This window comes from Alosa alosa, chromosome 23 (assembly GCF_017589495.1).
Source record: "Alosa alosa isolate M-15738 ecotype Scorff River chromosome 23, AALO_Geno_1.1, whole genome shotgun sequence".
Lineage (NCBI taxonomy): Eukaryota > Metazoa > Chordata > Actinopteri > Clupeiformes > Clupeidae > Alosa > Alosa alosa.
This window is the reverse complement of record NC_063211.1, coordinates 25,379,822-25,396,754: the sequence shown is the minus strand read 5'-3', so window position 1 is coordinate 25,396,754 and position 16,933 is coordinate 25,379,822. Positions and strand designations below refer to the sequence as shown.

Below are 16,933 nucleotides of genomic sequence, written 5' to 3'. Positions count from 1 at the left end.
TTGGCTATTGCCACCCAAGCCCTGCCCCCAGCCCCCCCCTTCCCTCCCCCTACGCAGAGATGGACAGAGACAATCACATTGTGGATCTCATCACAATCAGCACAGGGACACCAACCAGCCAATCAGATGCTCCTACAAACTAACAGGCGTGACGCAGGGCCAAAACCACCCTGGTCAACTAACATGTTTAAACTTTTTTCGCCTTTTTTTAAAAAGAAAAGTGAAGCTTAAACACCAGAAAGAGGAAAGGCCTGGAGAGTTGGGGCAGAAGGAGATAACGGATGGAGGGGGGGGGGGAAAATCGCTCCATGCACCAGCTGAAGACACATCTTGTCATTTTTAAAAAACTAAGTCTTTCCGTCGCTGGAGAATGCGAGTCCATTAGTCAATCGGTCCTGCCGAGCAGGACGCAACAGAACAGTGAGGCAGACCGTACGGGTCCTTATATTCTCTGGATCTTGTCGGCCACCACCACTGGGTTCTCCTTACGGATCTTGGCTGCCGCCTCGGCCTTGTAGTCGTAAGGGCAGTTGTGCTTGTCGGAGTAGCGGTGAATGCCACAGAAGATGTTTCCACAGCGACAGTCAAACCCTGCAGAGGCAAGACATACAGGGGTCACAAACAATTCTTCCATGAAGATACAAATGTTCTGTTTATGCTAAGCTCAGGGTTATCCACTTAATGCAATTTACATAATGCAACACAATGAGATGTTGGCAACATGAAGTTGAACACAACTTAACTGAAATCTCCAACATTTTGGGAAATTATTAACCGTCTCTGCCAGAGTTAGATGATACAAAGCCTTCTCGTCTCTGTGCGTGCAATAACTCTGAAGCACCCACAGTTAGCATAGCTTAGCATAGTTCAGTGAGGTGAAGTAGGCAACTAGCCTATAGCACTCAAGTGTGATAAAAACTCCCAGGAGTTGTGACTTATACAGGAACTTTCTCATTCAGGAAAAGCACCGCTACTTTGGCAGAGTGATTTGCACGCAGCACCTGAAAAGATGCAGTAGCAGTGCTTCGCCTGAATGAGAATATAGTTACAAGCTTGTATATGCTTAGAAAAAAAAAAAAAAAAAAAAAAAAAAAAAAAAAAAAAAATCACTGTTGCATTTTACATTGAAATTTGTACACATTGTAATTATACTAGTCACAATATGTAATTAGAACAATGTTTGAGTGCTTGTCACTTTTTGGGGATAGGCTAATTGACCTGTCGCTAAGCGCAACCCTTAGAACCAATGACTGCTTCAACTGCTTCGGAAATCAGCTCGAACAACTCCATAGGAAACAGGGAGGAGGTATAAAATTACAAATGAATGGTTACTTATGGAGTTTACTTCCTAAAAAAACCCCGACGGATAACCATGGTCAAACGTTGTAATACCAGTACCCTGAGAGGCTAGGAAACAGGGTATATTTCATCAACAGCAGCCTACAGGACATCTTTCAGGTTTGCAACAGTGACGTAATGTAGGCTACTAAGCCAACAACGTGGGCACAGTAACCAGGTTCCCTGTTAAATCCCAAGATGAAAATGCTCATTAGCCAACACTATATTCTTACTACATCAAATGTTAACATAGCCTAACATATCTCAGTCTCAATCTTCTTCCACTAGCTAGCTAGCATTGACGTCAGTGGTTTTTGTGCAATGATCTAGCTACTCGCCTCCACTTTAAGCTAGTCACCATGCATGTATTTTAAGTTTTGAATATACCTCTCCATAGCATAATTAAGTCCCTTTTGATTGCTTCTGGAGGAAATTAGGTTCTTTATCGATCAAAGGGTCCTGCTTTGATAGTCACTTGCCAAGTCTGGTTTGTTTGTCCAGGTTTCACACAATAACAATGGGGGGGGGCGACAGGTCAATTGAAACTGCCCATCTTAATGAGCTATGCTATGCTCACGGTGGGAGCTTCAGACTGAGTTATTGCACGCACAGAGATGAGAAGGGTATGTATAATCTTATATAACTCCAGGGGAGATGGTGAATAAGCCAATTTCACAAAATGCTGACATGTTCCTTTAAAAGGCAGCTGTGTTTTATGAGGTGTGACTATGGGCCTTTTCCACCCTTTCCCTAACAGTGAAACTGATATTAGCATCATAAACAGTAAAACACGGAATATCAGATGGAAGTAGACCTTTTATTGTAAACATGTGTGGGTCCACACACACACAATAATAAATGGCGTAAGATGGAAGACATTCTGTATTTTCCAGGGCATCCAAAACTTATACTTTATGGTGTTTTAAATATTTAACGTTTTAGCTTTCAATGAAAATGACTGATGTGAAGGTCCTTTTTCCATTGAGGCCATGGCAAAGTTCAAAGCACTATATCAAACCCTACTCCTTCACAAAAATGCCCTCCACCGCCACAAGGGTCACTCCGTAATTGAGCGAGAGAGTAAGCAGGCTTCCGTTTGGAAAAGGCCCCGTGTGGACATGCGTGTCTGGACACAGGAAACAATGCAGGTGTAGTGGTCAAGTGGTGGCGATGGTGGAAGTCCTTACCTGTGAGGCCAACCTTCTTCCTGCAGCTGAAGCAGCGGTTCTTCTTGGGTTTGGGGGGCTCTGGTGCTCTGGCTTCCTCAGCCCCGTCTGTGGCCAGAGTGGGAGAGGCCACAGGCTGGGTCAGCACTGGGGGAGACACAAAACACCACATCAGATATGCTGGTCCAATAGAGTAGATGGTATGGTATGATGTGATTGATTACATGAAATTTGAGCATTTGCCATTTTTGGCTGATGAATATACATGAGAAAAAAAAAAATGCACAAAAAATGAAAGTTGTCATTCACATCATACTAATGCCAAGGCATTTCACTGGCGTTAAGGATGTGACAAAATGTCCATTTTCCGTGGAACTGCCCTAGAAGTGTGACGTTCCGTTTCCATGATGGCAGTTTCACTGGATCTGAACAAACTTTCGAAGTAGCATCAACATCATTCAATGTAGACATGTGGCATCATTTCTACCTTAATTGTTTTAAAATGTAGGCTATAGCCGTTTAAACAAAATATTTCACGACTTAAAGTCCGGCAGCGGTCAAGTGTGATGTTCGAGTGAAGTAAAGCCAAGGCACGTGCGTGAATTTTACGTGAGTTTAACTGCAGGCTGTGAAGTTAAATACTGGTCTCTTTTACGGAGGAAACCCATGATAAAATAAATCTCACAAATTTGATCGAGTTTGTATTAATACATGTAGTATGCGATTCTAATGGTGTAAAAAAAAGTGATACTAATGTCATAGAAACATTGTAAAATTATTCAAATAGATTGAGAAAGCCACCGCTATGGTCATATCTATGGTTAGATTGATTTGTTTAGATCCAGTGAAATTGCTACCTTGGCAACGCCATGTCATGGCTTCTGTACTCTATTCATTTAAAATGAGACGGTAAACCCAAATATTCATACATTTCACAAAAACACCTGCAGAGCAGGAGCACTCGTGCTTCAGCTCACACTCTACAGACCACACACACACACTCACCTGGCTCTATGTTCTCTGGCGCCTCCTCCTGGCAGGAGATGCTCATCTCAGTCATCTGCTGTGTGACTGGCAGAGCTGCTGCTGCCGCTGCTACTGCAGCCGATGCACTGTGAAGACATGACACATGATCCGTTACTCATACAAACATGCCACTGCACACGCCATGATGCATTCAATATATTATGAACTCAGTGACGCAGACTTTTCCACTGTTGTTTTTTTTTTTTTAATCCAACTTTTAACAGTAACAATACTTCAAATCAAATACTAAAAGCTCATCTCACAAACAGCCTCCACAGATAACCCTCTGCAGCACCCTCACCTGGCTGACTCCATCCCACTGACCGCTTCACTCAGAGTGGCCTCTATCCGCTGGATGGCCGAGACCTCAGAGGAGGGACCACTGGAACCTATATATACAAACACAAAAAATGCCACCATGAACTCTGAATTACATGGGTATCTATGACACATGTATGAATAAAGGCACATAAACTTCATAAAAGTTATTGCGCAAAGGCAGTTACTAACTTACAAAAAGTCTTGATAAAGAAAATAAGAGTTATAATATTAGAATAAGGAAGTGAAGTCAGATGTGGGCGTGCACCTTACCCATAGAGCTGAGTGGGCTGACTCCACTGTTCTGTCGGTTCAGATGCTCCTTGTAGCACACTGAGCACATGCCATTGGTGCGTGGGTTGCCATAGAAACCACAGCCAGTGGTGCACAGAATGGGCACTGGGCTTGAGTTAGTTTCCTGGGCCATGACTGTTGAGGAATCACAAACACACAAATCAGCATGTAGGCTCTGACCAGAGAAAATGGAACTGGACTGAAGTGGAATGGGAGTCCATCTAGTGTGATCTATGGGAAGCCCTGAACAGGCAACAATACGTGGTGTGCCAATTGCATACAGAAGTAAGCAACTATATTTTCTGTGTTAGGAATCCTCCAATGCATGGCTATTGCAAGGCAAATCTGTAGAGCCTGTAGATGTAAGCCAGGTGAAATGGGACATGCTGTGTAAAGCTTATTTGGGTAATCAATAACAGTGCAAGAATGTGCAACTGAAAGTGTGGGACCACGTCACAAAAGTGCCCTCCTAAGCACACGTCTTACACTGCTCCTTTCAGACACGCGACAGGGACAAAGCGCATGGAGCAGCTGGCTCAGAGGCTCGGGACATTCTGTTCAGATGGGGCCAGATAACACTATACCCCCACCACCCCCTTCCAAAACACAGGACAAGGACAAAACAAGCATAGCATGCTTGGCTTCTTAGAGGTCCCTGGTGCAACTATTACAATGTGCTGTCAACAACCAAATTTCTCACATGAAATGAGAGCTTATGGCTCGCATGCCCCTTCTTTTTGAGACTTGGAATAATACTTCACACATAAATTTCAGTCACACACTGTGGCCTTAGGAACCCACTGCAACAGCTCAATCACGTGCGTGCCTGCTGACTGCACATGGACGCTGGTATTAACTTTCAGTCACAAGGGTGCAATGTGACATGTGGATCTCAAAGACACGCAACCGGGGCCAAACACAACCACGGCTGACGCTATTTATATCGACGGAAGCCCAGCTATGGAACTATTACATCACAGTGCGTGGCCCGCCTGCTTGCGACGCGTAGCTTCGCCCAAGCTCACACACGTTGCGAGGCAGTCCCGCTATTGTTTATTTTTTGAAACCACAGATGTTGAACCGTCTGGCCCAACATGTTTCGTCACATCACCCACCCTGCCAAAGGTCCCAGCAGACTGGTGTTCTAAGCTGCAAAACAAACATTATCGCTAGCTACCTTAGCTTTTAGCTTCCATTCATCCAATCCTAGGGGAATCAAAAGCAAGACCTTATACTTATTCATTTAGTAGACTTTACAATTGTAATTCAGGCCTAATATTAATTTATCCATCTCACTGACTTATTTGCATTTAGACAATTGTCATGTGGCTCTTAGCCGGTGCATCAGTGGCCATTTTTTGGTAAAACATATCTAAAATGTATAGCAGTGCTAATGAGTTAAGTGATGAGTTGTCCAACGAGTAAATACCAGTGAACCATATGATTATGTTAAGTTAAATAGCAATCGTAGCTAGAAACCACCCTAAATGCGACAGGCATAATGTTAACGTTCCTGCTCGCTGTCTGATTCAGACAGTCTTAAGTGGACTTGCAACATTTGTTTCGAGGCAACTGAAGACACAAATGAGGCAATATTACAACATCTATAGACGACGTGGATTACAAATCGACACCGAATGTGTCAGCGCCTGTGGTAAATGGCAGACGCAATGGAGAAAGGCCTTGTCCTTCTCTTTAAATTCACTGAGTCATGCTAGCTAACTCTGCCAGCCAACGTTAGCATTAACGCTAACAAAAGGTTACACGAAATCGCAAGGATAAGCATCAATATTTAGTCTGTAGAAACTGCAATCAACGCCCAATTAAGAAAAAAACGATAATCAAGAAATTAACTTTACGTGCCCCGATGTTGCGTTGACATTAAAAACACATCTAACAAGTAACGTTAGTAATTTGTTAGATTATTGATCTTATGCTAACGTTAGCCATCAAGTTCTTTGTCTCCTCTTTGTTCAAAACCACTCTCCCTTTGTTTTTGAAATAACAACAACAATTCGGGGCGTAGAAGATGCAATCATCTAAACCCACAACGAATTGTAACATTTGGTTCCACAATATTTAACGTTACTGGATATTTTTTATCTATGGGTAACGTTACTGAAATGGAAACACGTATAGCTAGCAGTGCTAGCCAGCTAACGTGGAGACAACCAAGTTACACGGATGGCCAATTCACTCGTCTCATGTATGGGTAGCTAACGTTAGCTTGGTGGCTAGTTGCCTCGAAAAGTTCCTTAAAATATACCACAGTATTATGAATAAGCATCGATCAAAAATTATTTAATATGAGACGCTAATGTTATGAACAGCACAACTTTAGTGTTAACGTTAAGGTTCACTAATATTTCCCAGCTAGCGATAAGAAGTTGTCCTTACTCGGTAATTATGGAGATATGGTAAGTTATAACGTTAATTTTAACGTGAACTTTTGCTAACTGGGTAACTGAACGGTAGTAAGACACATATTATGGTTGTTTATTAAAACGTTATTGTTATTCTGTAACATTAACGTTAACTATTAGCAAAGGTTCTAAGGCCAGAGCCTCCTCATAAACATGTTAAACAAATGTCTCACTGTCCATAGCCATCGCTGATAAATCCAGAGTGTGGTGAGGACGTTAACTTCGGTAACGTTAAAAACAATTTCACCTTAATGAACACTGAAAACCCAATCCTGACTGATGTAAGCAAAGTTAGCTTAGCTTCTAGCGTTTGTAAGATAATGTTAACACGAATCCCATCGAACACAATCTTGACTTCTGAGGGGAAACGAAACTACCTTTGATATAACATAAAATGGATAGCTAACTTACCGTTTTTGTACGATGAAAGGGTCTATAAGCGAGGTCGGCTCAGATGTAGGGGGGGGAAAGGACTTGGTAAGTACCCTTCTGTCCGCAACGAGTTGCTCGACGCAGCTAGCTTGCGCTACTGGTTTCCGTCGCCTGTTGTTTGTTGCCTTCTTTAGTAAGAGCCTAAAGAGTGGCCTCCACCCAATCAGCAGCGTACTTTTTCCATTACGTCAGGCACAATGTGTAACGTCATGACAAAATAGAGGGTGGTGATTGGTGGACGCTACTTTATCTGACCTGTCCTGAACATGTTTGCCTGAGATTGTTTATTAACAGTAACAATGAAATTGAGGTGTTTACAACTAGTCAAGATAGGCAAGCAGCTACATTGATACAGTAAACAGCCGTGTTGTTTTGGACATTACGATTGTACATCTTCTCTGCGTGAGTCAACTCAGTTTCATCGTTGAATGTTGAAGAATTGTTGGCTAGCACCAGAGGAAGAGACATGCAAACATGTTAAGACACGCTCACTATTTCCGCCTAACTGGATATTGAACACTGGCTATAACCACCTTTTTTGATTTGTTGACCACGTCATATTGTATTGAGCATGAGTTGTCTCACCTGTGTGTGTCTCACTCGCTTGTCCACAGTTTGAGTTGACCCTAGTGGCCCTTGGCCATGACCCGCGTCCACTGAAAAGACGAACCAAGTTTGACAGTAGATTTTGACTAAGTTAGCATATTGCTGTGTCCACTGATGTTTAGTAGGCCTTTAGTTTTCTTAATAGATTCCTTCAATTTTGCCTGTGGGTCTGATTTCTGATTTCAGTCCTTGATTATGATACATTACACTTTGGTCAAATTCAGCACAGTTCTTTTCATGCTTTTCACGTCATACACAATTCCAGACTATATATCAACACATATCTTGAGGTGTATAATTTCATTGGCTGTGGAACTACAATCTCAACAACCCTTTGTCAGAACTGAGGACTGCCTTCAACTATTACCTCTTAGAGGCTTGAGCAAGTTAGCGCACTTACGTTGCCATGGCCTGCCCTTTCCACCATGCTGATTATTACCCATTTACAACACTGGGCTAATCTGTAGTCATATTGGACTGAATGTAATGTGAAGCTATGGCTTGAACATCTGTATTATATTCTATATATATCCCACATGTTTGGGAGAGCGCTCAGGGTTTTTGAAACATTTTACAACTTCTGTGTTGGTTACCATGAGCACAAGCACAGTTAAATATAGCCTAGAAGAGGAAGTTAATATGAGTGGTAGCTGTCAGTGGGCAGTTTCCTAGAGGGCCACTAGAAAACATTTCCTGAAAGAAGTCTGTAACCAAGTACATCACAATCTTGATAAAATAGTCAGTGACCTAAGTACACACTCCAAAAAAATGTTGCAGTGAAATAGTAAGAAATAATGTATTTAGTATATTCTGCCTATATCAGATATCATAGAAGATCTATCATTATCACATAGCAACCTCCTGTTTTCAGTGATTTCAGCTTTTCATAGGGGCAATGGGAGTGTTTTGAAATTGTTCTGTGTCAATGACTAAATAAGAGGCATCCTTGACTCACTACATAGGTGGTGAATCATGATATCGGCATGTATTCGGTTCTGAAAAACACCTGAAGGAGCAACACGCTCATACACGATTTGGTTCACTCTCATCCTGGGTTTTTTCAGGTCACAGATAATAGTTGATTATTACGTCATAAATTATGTAGAGGAGCTGCATGCAAAACCATGGCCCTATAGCCAATCCTAAAATATCAGATTGTATGTTTGCAGATGGCTATAAAACCATATTGTTTGGAATGTATAACAGTTCCAGAAAGGTCGCATCTGGGATAAATTCCAATTTTATATATTTAATGTTTCTATGATTGCAGTCACCATGAACTTTGCTTTAGTAGATTTTGGTGGCATCTGCTTTGGATTTTAATTGTCCTGCTCCGATTTCTCCGCACACTGCACAAACAACAAAATGAACACTTTCATTTTAAGAGCATTAGTTTATTTATCATTATCCACAGGTTACCTCAGAAACTGTGTAATTATGTACAAAATCTGGAATGTTGAGTAAATGCATACTGATCACCTCATCTCTAGCTGCTTGCAGACCCACCTCACCGTGAGCTCTAAGATGACTATGGGTCACTCCAGGATCACAAAATTATTGCTGGTTTCATCCATTTAGATTAACTAATGCCAAGGCGAATTTCACCTTTTTAACTTTGTAAAAGTATTTACATTTGATTATTTTTTTTTTTTTTTCTCTCTACTGGAAGAAGCTAAATAAATAAAAAGGAGGGTTTGTTTAAAGATGGCAGACTATTACCACAGGTTTAGGCCCAGATTGTCTTCATCTGTACACATCTGTTGTTTGCAATGAAAAAAAGAAAAAAAAAGATATAAAAATATGACAGTTACAGGAATATTTCCCATTAAAATGATATCTTTCAAAACAAGCATAAACACAGAGGATGCAGTGCCCACAACAAAAAGTGTTAAAATGTTTTAAAAGTTTTTAAAAAAGAAGGAAAATTGGTCACTCAAAATTCAACTTTATATGTACCCCATGATATGAGAACCGAGAACCATGATATGAGAACCGTCCAGCAGAGTGACAGCCCACGGTACATCATCACGTCATGGGAACAGTATACCCCACCCATCTCGAGTGAAAATGCTCGCTGAATGTAGGCCTGTTGTGATGTGTGTGGGTGTATGTGTGAGAGATTCTGCATCTGCAGAACATAGACACACAAACTCACAACATACAGAAAACAGACAGTTCTGTGATGCCATTATGTGAACATAAAATTTCAAAACATTCTTTACCATACTCAAACACGATGCCATTACAAATGTACACTCATTATAAAATCAACAGTGCTTCTTGCATACAAAATAAAAGTTATAATCATCTGATGGTTTCAACATTTGTGAATTTGATCTTTTCTAAGGATTTGTGTGGCCTGCTCTGGAAACAGGCAGTAAAAAGAAAACAAAAAATAACAGTACAAAAATACAATCCCATGGTTTCTTCATGCAGTCAGTTGAGTGGAGTTCAGATCACACGCCACACACCACAGAAGTCTTCACGTTACTGTGGCCTCTCCACAGCCACCTGTGAGCCTCCAACAGCCCGGCTCAGCTTCGCAGGCAGATTGCCTCTCAGTGTTTCACCAGTTCAGCTCGGGTGTGTGTGTGTGTGTGTGTGTGTGTGTGTGTGTGTGTGTGTGTGTGTGTGTGTGTGTAGCGATGGACATGAATGACTCCGCTCGCTCCTCAGGGAGGCTTCTGTGATACAGGGCAGGTTGTGGGGAAAGGCAAAGGAGCTTTATGCAGTCCACTCAAATGTCTTTGCCATTAAAAAAAAGCAGAAAGTTAATTCCTGCAAAGTCTTATAAAATGTAGCCATAAAAAAATGCTGTATCACAACTGATATCTCCTAAAAGTTTGTTATTTGTTTTTGTCTTGTATTTTGTTTGTATGTATGTAAAAATGCTAACAGACATCTCTTTTGTTGCAGGAAAAAAATAAAAGCTCTTGCTCTATTGCTGTTCTAGCCCGTTGTGCTGTGCGTTCTGCAGGTGAGTGAGTATTGCTCAGGTGATGAAGGGCTCATGCCTCCTCCTCTTCCTCCCTGGGTGAGCTCAGGGGTCTTGGCACTTGTCTAACCAACAGTAAAAGTCACAGGAAGCAAGTCAGCGAAGGAGAGGACAGGGGTGTCCTGTCAGTCTGGACCAAGTTTAGCGGCAAGGCAGATCACACGTGTGTGCGTGTGTATGTATGCGATGTTCCTTTGTCCATCACTCTCACATAAAGACATACAGAAGTGAGTTTTGAGAGGGGAAGCCCTTTAGGACCCCATGAGATGGCATAAGACCATTTAGAGCACCCCCAGCCACACACACACACACACACACACACACACACACAGGATACCCAATGCATCCAAGATAATTCCAGAAATGGTGGTTGCCTCCTTTCATCAGGCTCCAGACTTTTGACAGACTTTGGTTTTTTCTCCCTCACGCCTCTCCTCCTCCTCCGCTCCCTTTTTCTTCTAACATTTCTCCTCCACGTTCTCCTCCTCGTGCTCCTCCTCGCGCTCCTCCCAGCGCTGTGACCAGGCAGGTAGGGCCCAGCAGACAGAAAGCAACTCCACAAACCAAATGGAAGAAAGAGGAAGAAAATAAAATCCCCATCCACGACAATCTCTTATTGCGTACTCTTGAAGTCTCCCATGCTGTATCTCCAGGTGGTGGGAACAGAAGCGGATCAGGGTGAGGGAAAAGGACAGCACAGCTGAGGCGAGACTGAGGGAAAGCAAGTAAGCCGTCGGGGTCGGACAGGAGGGAAGGAGACCCTGGCAGCGTCCCCCTCCGCTCTGGCCAATTCCCAACTTCCTTGCTGTGGGTCAAGTTGTCCAGCGGGGTTCCTTCAGATCGACGTGCCTGTCCTCCGTAAACACATGCGAGTATTCCAACGCTCTCTCGTTCTCACACACCGCTCCACCAAACCCGACTGAAGCCCTCCCTCCGCTCCTTAAATTCAAGTCAAGCTTGTGACAAAGGTATGTGGATGGAAGCAGAGGGAAAGCCTGCCCACTGTTGGTGATCTGCAGTCAGTGCTGAGGGTGAATCATCATAACAAAAAAATAATAACTCAAGAGAGTGTCTCTGTACAGTTGCTCTGCTGCCGACTACACAAGCCGACAGCAATTCCACAGTGAAGGTATCTATTAGGGGTTTATCCAAAAAAAATAAGATCAAAATGAAAAACATGCTCCACTCTCCCATGCGACTGTCCGCACGCAGTCCAGTGGTTTAAAACTCCCTCCCTCTTGTCCAGCACCCGCGGCCAGTGTCTGGACAGCTGTCTCTTTTAAAAACAACGTTGACATTCAGGTTTGGTTCGCCTGGTCCCCCTCTCTCTGTCTCTCTGTTGATCTCCGTGGGGTGCGCGGGTCTATGCGGACATCTCACGGATGATAATCAGGTCCACAGTGCTGGGGAAGGTCTTCAGCAGGGACACAGCATAGCTGTGGTCGATGTTGATGAAGCTATAACCGTTGGCCTTAAGGAAGAGAGGGAGAGGAGTCGAGGGAGAAGAGAGGGAGAGGAGTCAAGGGAGGAGAGAGGGAGAAGAGAGGGAGAGGAGTCGAGGGAGAAGAGAGGGAGAGAGGAGTCGAGGGAGAAGAGAGGGAGAGGAGTCAAGGGAGAAGAGAGGGAGAGGAGTCAAGGGAGAAGAGAGGGAGAAGAGAGGGAGAGGAGTCGAGGGAGAAGAGAGGGAGAGAGGAGTTGAGGGAGAAGAGAGGGAGAGGAGTCGAGGGAGAAGAGAGGGAGAGGAGTCGAGGGAGAAGAGAGGGAGAGAGGAGTTGAGGGAGAAGAGATGAGAAGCAGAGAGATGGTTAGGGGGTCACCTTTAACAGACTGCAGGAAGTAGTGTTAATGTGATACCAAAATTATGACTTCCCTACCATCTCATGCCTAAGTATTTCCATACCAATCGCTATTCAGATACTTAAACAATACTGAAACCACATCAATAATAGAGGTCATTATTGGTAGAGTGCAAAATTTGAGGTTAGACAGGGATTTAAAGTGATAGACAGAGAGGGATAGAGAGCTGAAGGCAGCAGATTACATGATCAGATTATGACAAGTGTGTGTGTGTGTGTGTGTGTGTGTGTGTGTGGTGTGGTGTCTAGTGTAGTAGGTGTTGTGACGGGTGAAAGACAAGCTGCTCCTACCTGGATGATTTTGTCTCCAGGCTGTAGAAGTTGAGATGCAGGGCCTTCTGGCTGAACTCGTGTCACAAAGATGCCCTACAAGGCCAGAGAGCAAATGTCAGTGAAGTTCAGGAACACGTCCAAGCTGTGCTCTGTACACCCAATCATTACTATGCCCTCACAATAACAGAACATCCACTAAAAATAATAAAACCATATGATAATTTTAACTAGGAAATTGTTTGATCAACAAATTCACATACATTTCTAAAATGGTTTTGAATAATTTCAGTGCATCACATGCAGTATATGACATATTCATTGGACTCTACACGGCATACTCGTTCCCATATTCTAACAGGTGTACAAAAATGCCCCATTTATCCTAGTGTCTGTACTAAGGTGTGTACAGTCTGTACTCAAGGTGTTCTGAAGATGAAGACCTACATTATCATCTGGTCTGAAGGGGTTTCCTCGTCCTCCTACTCCTCCTGATATGCTGAAGCCCAGCTCAGGGTTCTTCTCCATCTTCACACGGATCTGAAACATTCACCACATTCACCTTCATCATGTGGTTATGCAATGGCTTTTGGCAGATGCTTTCTCCCAAAGTGACTTGCAACAATAAGATGATCAGTCGTACACTAAAAATAATTAGAATCTCAATGAATGTATAGAGCTACCACAGGTTACTCTATACAACCACAGGTGGCAGTGTGGTGACTCTATATAAAACATATTGATGTCAATGGGGCATTTTGCCCATGTTCAGGGTGGAAAATAAAAAAGAAAGATTTGCATAAGACAAGTCAAATTGGTGTTTTCAAAAAGAAGGGATCATGGAGAATAAGGAAAAACATATTTAAAAAATATTTGTATATTTCCACAAGGAATTATAAAACAAGGAGTTTGGGTGCTCTGAAAATGATAACCAAAATGATTTTTCAGACTTGTGAGGTCTGCTGTTCAGACCCTGAAGGGATTTATTTTCTGTTAATTGCTTTTTGTGAGAGTGTTTCTACTTATCTCAGTAAGGAAAATAAATCAAGAGCCTATGTTGAGTACAAATATGTCTTCTGAAGTCTTAAACAGAGCCCAGCCAAAAACTCCAATAAAATTTGTATCAACTTTGAGGGACAGCTATGACCATGCAGGATTATCCAGACCAAACCTGACGATTTTGCTACATACTATTCCTATTTATGTACCAGCATGCAAAATTTGAGTTTTAAACCCCCTCCCCCTGTAAAACTGGCTGTATCTTGGAAAGTATTGATCTTACATAAGAGTAATTTTACAGTGTGTCTCCTGGGTAACATAGGTACACCTGGTAATTTTTTCAGAATTTTTTGAGACCTAAGTGCATGGGCCCTGGTTGAACTGACGTGGAATGACCCACATGAATTTCTATAGAGCATTTACACTGATAAATAACCATGAACAGCATACTCTTTACCAACCTCAGTTGCTCTTACTGGTCAGAAGCCTATCAACATCTTCACACACACACACCAGCTTGTTAACTTTATCATCTCTTTAACAAGCTTGTTTTTCACACCTCACTAAATAACGCCTCATTCAGGTGCTCATCACCTAAACAGACCCCATTCCCATCTCAGCACAACCCCCCCCTCCCAACCAACACGTCATTTACACCTCAATGAAGACACAAAGAGGAACTGTGGGGCAATAGAACTGGCAAAGGCACTCTCCACATGGGTTTGGCATACTCAGTAAAACCCTTCGGTGGCACAACGGCTTTGAACAAGTTGTGCTTTTTGAAACCAATACCATATAGTACTTTAACTTACAGCAGTGTTTCCCATACATTGACTTATTTGTGGCAGCCCACCACAATATCAACATTGACCACCACACAATGATTTTCCAGGATGTACTAAATTGTGCTTAAATCTGGTTAGCATCATAACCACGCTGTGCTAATTTGTTAAAAACTGTTGTATTCAAGTTAATTCTGCAAACCAACCACCACAAATGGAATTAAATTCTCTGGGGAAACCCTGTACAGGGAGTTCAGAACTTTCTGCACAGCTTGTTGAATAAAACCACCTCAAGAACGAAGGTACACTCATGTTTGTGAAGGAGCAGACACACAAACGGGGCGCTTTGAACAGGGTTGAAAACAGTATTTTGACCAAAGTATGACACAGATGTTTTATTAAGACCTCAAGAAATAGTTTAAAATGGGGGTGGGGGAAGTGTAGCTTCAAAATGGTATTATAGTAAGTAGTTTTTGTTATTTCAAAACAGGAATATTTCACCCTTTTCACCCCTCACAATGAATTGGGTTCCTCTTTAGATACCCAGCATGTTGAAAATTGATGAAAAAGGGAATTCATACACTGTGTTACTTTAATCAAAGAAGACAGAGATGCAAGTGTTCTTTTGGCCCATTCAGATGAGGTCATTTGAGAGATAATAGGTTTCAGGAGTTAAGAAACTAATTAACTGGACATTTGAAAGACATAAGGAAAACCGGCAAATATGGGAAGCTTTATGAGGAAAAGGGAGAGCTGTATGAGAAATGTCCGTACGTAAAAAAACAAACACCCAGTGAGCCCTGTCAAAAACAGAAGCATTCCCTGCTAGTGTAGGAGTGAAAGCATGCAAGCCCACTGCTGCAGTGGAAACCCTGCTGCGCCGTAGCCATTTGTCCTTTGATCACATCTAACTGCAAAGCAACATTATCTCACCCTCACACAGACAAGCACCAGCAATAATTCAAATGTTTATCTGTAACTATCCCATTATGTTAATTGAATCACATACACTCTCACTAAGGACATCTTAATCAGAGGACCACCTGCCTCAAAGGGATGTCTTTATAGTACACACACACCCCCCACCTCCCACCATGGAATGACCATCTGCTTTCATCTCAACACACAATCAGCATGCACATTCTCAAGCGCTTATCACACACACACACACACACACACACACACACACACACACACACACACACACACACACACACACACACACACACACACAAACACACATGCACACCTCCTGTAGGATCTCGTGTGGGGCGTGTGGTGGCGCCTGCGGATGCTGGGAAACCTTCATCATCAGGTAGTCGATCAGCTGTTCCCGTGAGGGGTGGCGCGCCATGCCGGGCTGACCACACGACATCTGGGGCCGCCCGTTCATCAAAGGCACCTGGACGACGTCACACGCACAGATGATTAAAATTAAATGTCATATCCTCCAAATAGATGAACTTCACCATGATGTCTTTACACACACAGTGTACACAGAGGTAAGTCAGTCATACATGAACATAGCTAATCAGTAGTAATACAGTGGGTGCAACCATAACCTACTTTAACACATCACGACCACCAGGGGGCGTATGGACCTACTTTCACAAGTGCCCAAGGCTCTAGTGCTAGTGTCTGGGAAACATCACATGGGATCTCTTAATTAAAGCATCTGGTGATTACAAAGACTACTAAGGCTAGGGGTCACAAGGTCTTGTAGAACAACAATGCTTTTAAAAAGCCTAAACAAATAAACAGAAGCCCATTAACTTTCATAATACCTCTCTGCAAAACGTGCACACATGGTGAAAGTGCTTTACGCCTGGTTTGGGAGAATAAAAAAGAAAAAGTAGAGCAACACATTCTTTAGAGTGCTTCTGTAATCTCATCATTCCCGGAGCAGCTATTTTTAATGGCAGCGAGCGGATGTGCAGCCTACTTTCGTTAATACACCTTTTTGCGGAGAGCGCGCGAGGCCTTGGGGGTACTCCGTCCCATGGGATAGCTGATTCCAAGTCTAATCTCACCGCGCCTTAATTACAGCTCATTAATCACTGCAGGAGACGAGCTTTCGCACTGCGTTAGCCTCACAAGGCTTCGCTGTCAGGCAGGCGGGGACGGAGATCAGTGGTGAAGGTTGTTTGACAACGCAACTCTCTGGCTTTCTCAAATACAGACCATCAGATTACGTGAGCGCTCGTGCACAACTCAATTGAATGGCCACTATAGTGTCTGAGCACTAGTAAAAAAGATGAGAAAGACAAGTCGAAAGACAAGTCCTTACTTTTCTCTGTGGGTCGGAGGGGTATGCTGGGGGCCCTGGAGCCCAGAGGATCTCGTCCTGCTGGGGGAACAAGGCTCATGTTAGCAACACACTGACTGGGGACTTCCATCTCATAAAGAACATACCAAGGAATCAAGAGAG

At 42.9% G+C, this 16,933-nt stretch overlaps 2 protein-coding genes across 2 annotated transcripts in view; both read right to left on the bottom strand.

Moving 5' to 3' along the window:
• Positions 1-333: 333 nt before the first annotated feature.
• zfand5b (zinc finger, AN1-type domain 5b) lies at positions 334-7,123 on the bottom strand. The gene is made up of 6 exons (XM_048235207.1): positions 6,977-7,123; positions 4,122-4,277; positions 3,832-3,919; positions 3,510-3,616; positions 2,526-2,651; positions 334-591 (listed from the first exon to the last, which is right to left on the bottom strand). The coding sequence occupies exons 2-6, from the start codon at positions 4,273-4,275 to the stop codon at positions 443-445; spliced, it is 624 nt and encodes a 207-aa protein (XP_048091164.1). The 5' UTR covers positions 4,276-4,277; positions 6,977-7,123; the 3' UTR covers positions 334-442.
• A 2,441-nt stretch (positions 7,124-9,564) lies between these two features.
• The window catches only part of erbin (erbb2 interacting protein), a 56,888-nt gene continuing 49,519 nt past the window's right edge, over positions 9,565-16,933 (bottom strand). The window contains 5 exon segments of the mRNA XM_048235334.1: positions 9,565-12,069; positions 12,746-12,820; positions 13,172-13,264; positions 15,755-15,907; positions 16,793-16,849. Coding sequence (XP_048091291.1) covers positions 11,962-12,069; positions 12,746-12,820; positions 13,172-13,264; positions 15,755-15,907; positions 16,793-16,849 — 486 coding nt within the window. The 3' untranslated portion in view covers positions 9,565-11,961.

Excerpts from the sequence above, each read along its gene's own strand:
- zfand5b (XM_048235207.1), bottom strand. The coding sequence starts at position 4,275 with ATGGCCCAGGAAACTAACTCAAGCCCAGTGCCCATTCTGTGCACCACT. Across the intron at positions 3,617-3,831 it reads AGTGGGATGGAGTCAGCCAG|TGCATCGGCTGCAGTAGCAG; the intron begins GTGAGGGTGCTG and ends ATGTCTTCACAG. Across the intron at positions 2,652-3,509 it reads GCCAGAGAACATAGAGCCAG|TGCTGACCCAGCCTGTGGCC; the intron begins GTGAGTGTGTGT and ends TGTCTCCCCCAG.